The sequence below is a fragment of the Muscardinus avellanarius genome (genome assembly GCF_963383645.1).
Source record: "Muscardinus avellanarius genome assembly, chromosome: 2".
Classification (NCBI taxonomy): Eukaryota; Metazoa; Chordata; class Mammalia; order Rodentia; family Gliridae; genus Muscardinus; species Muscardinus avellanarius.
Window position 1 is genome coordinate 141691415 of NC_137787.1, and position 10089 is coordinate 141701503.

At 51.2% G+C, this 10089-nt stretch overlaps 1 protein-coding gene across 1 annotated transcript; it reads right to left on the bottom strand.

Annotated features, from left to right (window-relative positions):
* Window positions 1-1625: 1625 nt before the first annotated feature.
* On the bottom strand, window positions 1626-3592 carry MLNR (motilin receptor; the record flags this gene model as incomplete). The annotated part of the gene is made up of 2 exons (XM_080689460.1): window positions 1626-2023; window positions 2845-3592. The coding sequence occupies 2 exons, from the start codon at window positions 3590-3592 to the stop codon at window positions 1626-1628; spliced, it is 1146 nt and encodes a 381-aa protein (XP_080545586.1).
* Between the last annotated feature and the right edge of the window lie 6497 nt (window positions 3593-10089).

Genomic DNA, 10089 nt, shown 5'->3' on the forward strand with positions numbered 1-10089 from the left:
CTCTGAAAATCTGCAGGACCATTTGTGGGATGCTTCCTTAAAGTGACAGCTATCTGCTTCTTCACTAGCTGGGGGTGAAGGCAGGTGAGAAATTTCACTCTTAACACATGCTTAGAACACAGCTAGGAAGTTAGGATGCTTCACCTGCGCTTGAAAAGAAACAGAATTTTGTCAGCATGTCAAGAAGACCTGGGTGTTTACTTATTCATTTGTAGCTGTAACTATTCAAAAGAGACCATAATCCCGGCACAGCGGTGCTTGACTGTCAGTGTGTAGACTGAACTAAGTCCAGCTTCCAAATCTCACTGCAACCTTCTGTGTGTCACTCTAATTCTGATGAAACCTTATTTGATGCTTTTATAGCATTTGTGGATTTGAAAGTTCATGAAGATCTCAGGACAAAGTCTTCATAAATATAAATGATTTATTGTAATTTAAGTTCGAACTTAATCAATCTGAAAACCGGAAAAAGAACTCAAGTACAAGGGAGCAAGTTGTGCCTCGCCCACTTCCAGGGCACCACCATTCACTCCATCAGGCTGGAGGAGGTCCCTGGGGGTTGCATGGCAGGGCAGCAGCCCTCTAAGGACACAGCTTAAACTGTTTATCAAAAAATACTGCTGGGCACAATTTGGATTCAGATTCAGGTCTTCCAGTTCCTATTTGGGGAATCTAAGACTATGCCATCACTAGTAAAATGACAATATTCATCCTGCCAGGCTGAGGCAAGATAAGGCACATTAAAGCTCTATACAAGCCAGGTGCAGTGGTGCACTCCTGTAAGCCCAGTGCTTAGGAGGCTGAAACAGGAAGCTTGCATATTGGAGACCTTCAGCAACTCAATGAGACCGTGTTTCAAAATTAAAAAAAACAAAATAGGAGATGTATCTTGGAGATAGAATGCCCCTACGTTCTATCTCCAGGACAACAGTAACAACAAAAATAGCCATGTACAAAGGTCAGTCATCATCTCAGAAGGCTGAGCTTTCTGTTCCCAGGCTTCACTGCACACCTGGCCTTGAAGTTTGTTACTTCAAGGGCAACCACACTGAGAAAACCCACAGCCGGTCTCAGGTAGAAGTGGGTTGCAAAGTTTTCTGCAGGGAAGTCTCAAAAAGGACACTGAGCAAAAACTATGATTTGCCCCCAGCTTGGAGAGAGCTGAGACCCCTGAACACTGGTCCTAAGAAGAAGGGATTCTTCTTGCTCCTATAAGTTTTTGCTACAATATATAGGAATTAATTTCTTAAGTCCAAACTCTCATTATCCTGGTTCCTTGTATATGTATCAGTATATTTATATCCCAAGCATCATGAAATATACTCTTGATCTCAGAAGTGATCATTTTTGGGCAGCATCTACCTGTATAACTTGACTATAAAATAAGCAATCATATTTCCAAAGACTAGGAGAACGAAGATGTACAAAACCTGTCTGGAGCACATTTTGTGATGTGGGATTTCATGATGCTAAAGTGAACAGAGATATATGGAAGGGAAACTAGAAAGACTGCTGCAGATACATTTCATACATTGGTTAAAAAACACTGTGCTGACAATTTGTAACCAAATTGCAAAATTCCAACCACTCTTTCAAAGCATTCTTAGCCGAGTTCATCTCCACTTTCAGTCTTCATTTCTCTGAGAACCTGTTTTCTCTGAAGTCCCAGACTGGCTTGTCTGTGCTGGTTGGGCCATCTTTGTGTTAGCACTTGTCAGGGTGTAGCCAGCTGTGTCTCCTCCAGTGTCCCCCTCCGGGTCCCCACTAGTGGCCCGGTTTCTGCAGAAACCTCTTAGCTTGGGCTGTCTTGAGAGCAGCAGTTGACGGGCCGCCGCTCTATACTTCTTGGAAATGAGGTTGTAGAGGATTGGGTTGATGGATGCACTCAAATAGAAAAGCTGCAGGGCCACAATGTTAAAGTACTGAGAGAAATACATCATGCGGGAGTCTTCGGTATTGATGTAAATGATTCTGCCAACGTGGAAAGGCAACCAGCAAACTATAAATGCCAGAACCACCACCACTGCAAAACAAGACACAGGAGCCAAATCAGTGAATGCAATTAAGATCCAACAGGGCCCCCAAGAAGCCATCTGTAGTAATAAGTAACAGCAACTGGGTGTGGTGGCGCACGCTTGGGAGGCTGAGACAGAAGGATTGCGGTTCGTGGACAGCCTCAGCTACTTAGTGAGGCTCTCTGCAACTCTGTGAGACCGTTTCAAAATAAAGAATAAAAATAGGGCTGGGGGTGTAGCTCAGAGGTAGAATGCCCCTGGGTTCCATCCCCAATACCGGGAAAAAAAAATAACAGTAAAATAGATGGAACTTTTACTTAGCCAGATCCCCAAGCAAGAAGTGTGTGCGTGTGTGTGTGTGTGTGTGTGTGGGGGGGGAGACAAAGCTGCATCAATATTTGCTTAGAAACTGCATGTTCAGCTCATATACGTTTTATTAAGACTCGACATAAACCTGAAAGGACCAAAGCTCCCTACCAGCCATTCTGGCAGGCTGCCTTCCGCAAACCCGCTCCGAGACACCTTCTCTGTTCCTCACTGAGGACAATGCTGCACCAGGTCTGTGCGTCTTCGACCTTTTGGTGGGGGCGGCGCTCACTTTCGCCCTCAGGGTGACTAACATTAAATAAAGCCCTCAGCTTCATGTAATCTACTCCTTCGTCGCCTGATAGAGCCGGACGGCTGGCCGGGATCCCGAGCCCCCAGCTGCCCATCCCGCAATGGGTGACTCTGGGAGCTCACCGCCGTCTACCAGGCCCCCGCCCACCACCCGAGGGGCGCGGGGAGGGCTCCCGGGACCGAGGCGCCCGGGGAGGGCGGCGCCACTTACGCAGCCCGCGGACGGCGCGCCGGTGCCCGCGGCCCCCCGGGGGGCGCCGGCGCAGCTCGCGGCCGACGAGCGCGTAGAGCGCGGCCAGGCACAGGCAGGGCAGCGCGAAGTAGGCGGTGGCCGCGCCCAGCACGAGGCGCAGCGCCCCGCGGCGCGCCCCGCTGGCCCGGCACTCGCGGCTGAAGAGCGCGGCGGCGGCCGTGCGGTTGGCGCCCGCGTCCTGCTCCACGCCCACCAGGAAGGGCAGGGGCGCGGCCGACAGCAGCGCCGCCGCCCAGAGCGCCGCGATGCGCGCGCGGACGCGGCCCCGGGAGGCGCGCGCGCGGGCCCGCAGCGGCCGGCGCACGGCCAGGCAGCGCTCGGCGCTGAGCGCCGCCACGTGCAGCAGCGAGGCGTAGGCGCCGCCCTCGCCCAGGTACAGCGACAGGCGGCAGAGCAGCGGCCCGAACACCCAGGGCCGCGAGCGCCACAGGCGGTACAGGTCCAGCGGCAGCCCGAGCAGGACGAGCAGGTCCGACACCGCCATGCTGCCCAGGTACAGGTCGGTGCTGGAGCGCAGGGCCCGGGCGCGGCCGACCAGCAGCACGGTCACCACGTTCCCGCTCACGCCGACGGCGAACAGCGCCAGGCACACGGCGGTCACCGGCACCAGCGCGCCCAGCGGGAAGGCGGAGCAGCGCCGCTCGTCGCACGGCGGCAGCGCGTCCTCGGGGCCCGCGCTGCTGTTCCAGGGCCCGCCGGGGCCCATGGGCGCGCCGCCCGCGCCGCGGAGCGCGGAGCCGCCCAGCCCGTGCGCCCGCCGAGCGCGCAGCCCGCGGGTCCGCCGCCCCGGCCGGCCGCGCGGCTCACCCCGGCGCGCGGGCTCCGCCCCCCGGCCCGCCCCGCCCCTCCGCGCCCTCCCTTAGAGCCCCCGAGGCGGCCGCGCAGGGCCCCCACCCCCGGGTTCCGGGGTGCAGGGTCTGAACCCCAGAGAGGTCGGTACTGGATGGACCCGGGGCAGTCAATCCCGGGCGCTTTTGTCATTCAAGACCCCCCCCCCCCCGGCGCACGTCTGTGATCTCAGTACTTGGGAGGCTGCGACAGAGGATCACAGATTGCAAGGCTAGACTCAGCAATTTGGCAAGGAAGACTGTTTCGATACATACATACATACATACATTCATTCATACATACATACATACATGTAAAAAGGGCCGGGTGTAGCTTGGAGGTAGAAGGACCCTGAATTCGATCCATTCCCAAACAAATGCGGTTGGGAATTGCTCCCAGTGTCTGCCAGGAAGCCACACCTTAAACAGTAGGTGAGCAGTCAAGACCAAGAGTTAGAGCCCCTCGCAGTTCTAGTCCAGGTTTGGGGAGGGACAGAGTCGTTGTGTGACCGTGGACCAGCAGGACTTCACCAAGTCTATCTCTCTCTGAATTCCAAGTGTGGTAGAGGGAGTTGACCAAATCATTTCAAGGATCCCTGAAATTTACAAATGGGGCATGTTTACTTATCCTGAAGAACGAGACTTAAATGTCTACTGTACACTTGAATACTCGCACATGTGATATGTTGTTTTCATGTGTGAAACGTTTTGTAAGCTTAAAAGAATAGACTGTTTATCAACACCTGAAAGAATGAAACTTCATGAGAAGGACGAGCACTGCTGTCTGGGTCCTCCCGCCTGGTGTTAACAAATGCCAGTCACTGAGGATGTGTCCAACCCTGAGCTTTCCATTCAGTCTTCATACACTTACAACCTCCTTTCCTGGTGGACAAAGTGGGTCTCCCTTGGGATCCAACAGGCAGTGGAGGTGGGACTGGCGTCGGGAGGATGGCTGGCCTCATCCCAGAGACCGCAGGCAGCATGCTACGTCTCCCTGGCCAGCTCACTGCCCTGGCCCACCTCCCCTTCACGTAGGGCTCTCCAGCTCTGCTGGGTGGACGAACTCATGTCTAGCAATGTTTTTTCCACCAATCCTGTTATGGTTTAGAATTTCAGCCTCTTCTGCCAAGTTCCCTTCTTTTTGGACTGGCAACCTGGCTTCATCCCAGGGATACCCTTTCTCCGCTCTTGCAGGAAGCAGGGGCTAGGTGTTTCCAGTTGCCCTAACACCTTGAGTCCCACCTGCCAGCCCCGCCCATCGCTCGGCCTCATTCCCAGGAGCGGGTGCCTGGGTCTCCAGCACTACCGCTGAGGAATGCACTCCGGTCCATAGCAGTGTTGACCTCTGTCTGCAATGGCCATGCCCCGACCTCATCTCAGCCACCTCGGGGGTGCATACCTTGCACCTGCCATCCCCTCCTCCATGTCCACTGCAGTGGCCCCACTTCTGGCCTCCATACACTTGCTTCTGTTTTTTTTTTTCCTCCTCCTTCCTCCCTATCTCCCTCCCTCCCTTCCTTTCTTTTTATTGTACTGAGGGATTTAACCCAGGGACATTCTACCTCTAAGCCACATCCCAGTCCTATTTTAATTTAAAACAGGGTCTCACTAAGTTGCGGAGGGCCTTCCTAAGTTGCTGAGACTGGCTGTGAACCTGCGATCCGCCTGTCTCAGCCTCCCAAGCACTGAGATTACAGACGCGCTTCACCACGCCCTGTGCCGGCGCTCTTTCTCACTTTGCCTCCTGCCTTAACTCCTGTGGTCCTTCCTTGGACCGGGCCCTCCAATCTCACTCTTCTGCTTCCCCCCATCCTTCACCTTCCTGTGTCTTCACTTTTGTCCTCTCCCAACTTAAGCTCCACAAGCAGTAACAAGTGCCCCTTGCAGCCGCCGGTGGTGCCCTGCCCGCTTCTTCACTGCTCGCGCCCTTGGCTGAGTTGAATTCTCTGCCCACTCCTTGCAGGCTCCCCCTGAGCCCTGGAGCAGCTTCACTAGAAACGCGCAGCCTCTGGGGGTTGCTTAGCCCCACCCCCACCCCCGCCATCTTAATACCTACCCACCTCATTCACTCTCCCCACCTTCTGTCGTGTCTCTCTCCCCTTAAACCTCATCCTCACTTTTGACTGGGGGCTGTACATACTGTTTCTTTGGGGGAGAGATAGAAGCAATCAGAAAAACAAGTGTCTACAACCTCCTATTACCACACCCACACAGCCCTCCCTATCCCCTGCAGGTTTCAGCTTAGCCCCTTCCCCACTCCACACCCCCACAAGGACCTCACTCTACCACTCCCATCTCTCTCCACATTTTCTCTTCTGGATCATTCCTGTGCTTTCAGCAAAACTCTTCAAAAAAGAGTTCCTGTATTCACTGTCCCCACTTTTCCTCTCCCCTACTCCTGCCCAATAGGCAGAGAAAATATTTCTTCATCTGTAGTTGATCTAATTTTCCCTGAGCTCTCAGCTCCTGAGCACCATGAAAAAATGAATGATCTAGCTTGAGCAAAGGGGGAGTCCAGTTGAATCAATGAAGCAGACCCTCTAGGTCACATTCAGCCCTCAGGTAACACGCCTTCCCCTAAGGCAAACACGGTGCCTGGAGAGGGGGACCCAGGTGGTTAAGGCCACTGCAGCTAGGATGGAGAGGGGCAGCTAGCCTTGTGCTTTGTGCCCGGGTATCCAGGCTGGCTTTTCTTTTCTTTTCTTTTTTCTCTTTGCCGTACCGGGGATGGAACCCAGGGGCATTCTACCTCCAAGCTACACCCCCAGCCCCGTTTTTTATTCTTTATTTTTGAAACATTCTCACTGAGTTGCAAAGGGCTTCACTGAGTAGCTGAGGCTGGCCGCGGACCGCGATCCTCCTGTCTCAGACTCCCAGATGCTGGGATTACAAGCGTGCGCCACCACGCCTGGCTCAGGCTGGCATTTCTAGGTGCCAATTCCACTTCTCCTTCCTGCCTGGCCACCAGCTGCTCTTTGAGCCCCCGAGGTGGGGGACTATGGCTCTCCAACGCCTGATCCTTTTCTTTGAGGCAAGGGAACGCTTTTGCTCACAGGCTGCAGATCCCTGCGTGTCTTTCATGCCTTCCATTCTGCTCCCTAGCGTGACGGGCTAGCGCAGCACCTGCTAAAGCTTCCCCACCCCACAGGGCAGCTCCGAGGCAGGCTGACTGGGTCACAAGTCACTGACCAGGCCATTAGGACCCTTCCTCTTTCTGACTATTCTGCATTACATACTTTCCATTCAGACCCTCCCTTTCTTGGTTTTATTTTCTATGACTTATTACCAATGAACCTGCTGTTCACTTTAGTTGTTTGTTAATTATCTCTCTCCCTCTCTTAACATCATGTGCACCAGAAGCAGGGCAGGGCTTTGTTCATTGCTCTCCCTGGTGCCTGGATCAGTACCTGGCACGAGTGAGAATTTAATAAATATTTGCTCTCTCTGGCAATGAAAAGCTTCTGCAGAACCAGGGACCTTTGTTTTCTTCACAATTCCCAGAGGTCGAGAACAGGGCTATGCCTATAGCGAGGTGGAGATGCATCCACAGCAGGCTTTGCTGACCATCCTGCCACGCTGAATTCAGGCGTGATGTGGCACAGGACCTCGCTGAGCCTTTATGCTGGCGTGCCATTCCACGTGTCAGGGATCTAAGAGCTGACTACGTCTGTTTTCTCCTTTGTAGTTCTGTAGTCATTCACCAGCTTCCTGACTTCACCGTTCGTCTGATGAGAATCTTAGTGAACAGGAATGTGGACATCTCTCTCCATCTTGAGCACCTTTCCATTGGGTACTTGTGTGGGACAAGAGGGAGTTTATGTCTTGCCTGTCTATGGCACTGTATCTCTCAAAAGTGGTTGGTGTCATCAATAGGTTTTTTGGGGTGCTGGCTGTTGAACCCAGGGGTGTTCTATCTCTGAGCTATACTCCCTGCCTTTTTTTTTTTTTTAAAAAAAAAACAGGGTCTTGCTAGGTTGCTGAGTCTTACTAGGTGGCAGAGGCTGTCCTTGAACCTGTCATCATTTGGTCTCAGTCTCCCAAGTACTGGCTATTAATAGGCTTTTGATCACTTGCTGGAGGCCATTCACAGGTTGGCCTTTGGCAGGCTGGGATGTCCTAGATAAAAATAAAACTAATACTTGCAAGCTGCCATTAAGGCACTTGCATATTTCAACGCACTTAATTCTGTATGACAGTGGCAGGCGGTGGGATCCTCCTGAGAGTCCCCATGTTAAAGGTGAGGCTCAAAGCACAAGGAAGTTAGTTACCTCAGGTCGCTGGGGCAGCCAGTAAGGGTGGTGAGGTCCAGTCGACTCCAGAGACCATGGTTATAACTTCTGTGCTGTGTGGCCTTTTGTGGTGTAGACCATAAGAGAGCACTCTCAGCCACAGGGAATGCTAGATATGAACCAGACTTTGCTAGAGAAGTGTATTCTAGAAACCAGATTTTGTAGGCAAGTGAAAAGCTGTGAAAAGCTATGAAAAGCTTCAAGCTTTAAAAGGCCATGTTCATAACTTGCAGTTTACTGGTTGAAACTTGTAAAAACTACATAGATTTTAGTCTTTCTTCTCTAGAAGAGCAGTATATGAAGCAGAAATTAAAAAGTGGAGCATCCAGAGTAACTGACACACATTTCCTAACTTCTGTTTTTTTGGTGCTTGGGATTGAACCTAGGGCCTCTCACACACTAAGCCCATACTTTGCCACTGAGCTACACCTCTGTCTCACATTTCCTAACATTTTGAGCCAAGATTTTACATTTGGGAAGCTTCATGTAAAGGTCCAAATTTTTTATGTCCTGCAGAACAAGGCAGATAGAGTAGTCTGAGCCGATATTCCTTCCCTGGTCCAAACTTGCACCTCCCACCACACTCACAGCAGCCATGGATTCACACCTAGCCCCTTCCTCACCACAGGGACCTGCTGTCCTCTGGACCCCAGGCATCAGAAACAGCACAGGAAAGGGGTGAAACACTCAGGGAGGTGTGTGTGTGGGATGAAGTACAAGTGAGAATTTGGCCTGTGTTCTTAGCAAAAGAAACTTAATTACCAGGTCAGTTTTACTGATTCAGTGACATCCAGGATTTTCTAGTTTTGTTATCTGTATACTACTTTTTAGGTCTTAAGTTCTTTTTTAAAAGTTGAAATTCACACAATATAAAACTAACCATTCTAAGCCGGGCGTGGTGGCACACGCCTGTAATCCCAGCATTTGGGACGCCGAGACCAGAGGATCACGGTTCTCCGACAGCCTCAGCTACTTAGTGAAGCCCTCTGCAACTCAGTGAGACCTGGTTTCAAAATAAAGAATAAAAAATAGGGCAGGGGGTGTAGCTCGGAGGTAAAATGCCCCTGGGTTCCATCCCAAGACCCCCTCCCCCCACATAAAGTGAACAACTTGGTTCTTGGTGCATTCACAATATTGCACAACCAGTAACTCTACCAGGTACCAACACATTTCCATCACCCCAAAATTAAACTTCACACCTACCAAGCAGTTACTCCCCATTTCCTCTACCAGTCCCTCTTGAAGGCATGTATAATTATTTTTTTGTGGTGCTGGGCATTGAACTCAGGGGCATTCTAACTCTGAGTATATCCCAGCCCTGTTTTACTTATTTTTTTAAAAAATATAAACAACGTCTTGCCAAGTTACTGAGACTCTCCTACCTGGGATCTTCTTGTCTCAGCCTCCTAGGTACCGCGAGTACAGGCGTGCACCACCACACCCAGCTTGTAATTTTTTAAAAGTATATACAAAAACAGGGTAAGAAACTCTAATAAAAATAGATTAGCAGTCTTTTCTATGGCATAGGGTTGTGTTACAGAACTGCTAATCACTCCTTGTTCTAAACCAACTTTTCTTTTTCCCTTTCCCTTTTTTTCCTCCCTTCCCTTCTGTCCTGGGGGTTGAACTCCAGAGGCAATCTACCTCCAAGCTCCATCCCATCCCTTTTTATTTTTTTGTGGTACTGGGGGTGGAACCCAGGGTCTTTTCTATCTCTGGGCTATACTCCCAGACCTATTTTATATTTTATTTGGGACAGAGTCTAAGTTGCTGAGAGCCTCACTGAGTAGCTGAGGTTGGCTTTGAACCTGTGCAATCCTCCTGTTTCAGTTTCCCAAGTGCTGGGATTACAAGCGTGTGCTACCACAGTGGGCTGAAATAGGGTCTTAAAGTTCTAAGTTGATGAGGTAATCCTGTCTCTGCCTCCCAAGTACAGGGATTTACAAGTACATGTGACCATGTCCAGCTAATCATTTTCTTTTAGTCTCCTATCTCCTTGAGCCACTGTTTACATAGATCCTCCTGCAGAAAAATATTTGTTCATAATGGTAAAAGCAAGGTATTTGTATTGGGGATTAATCCATGGA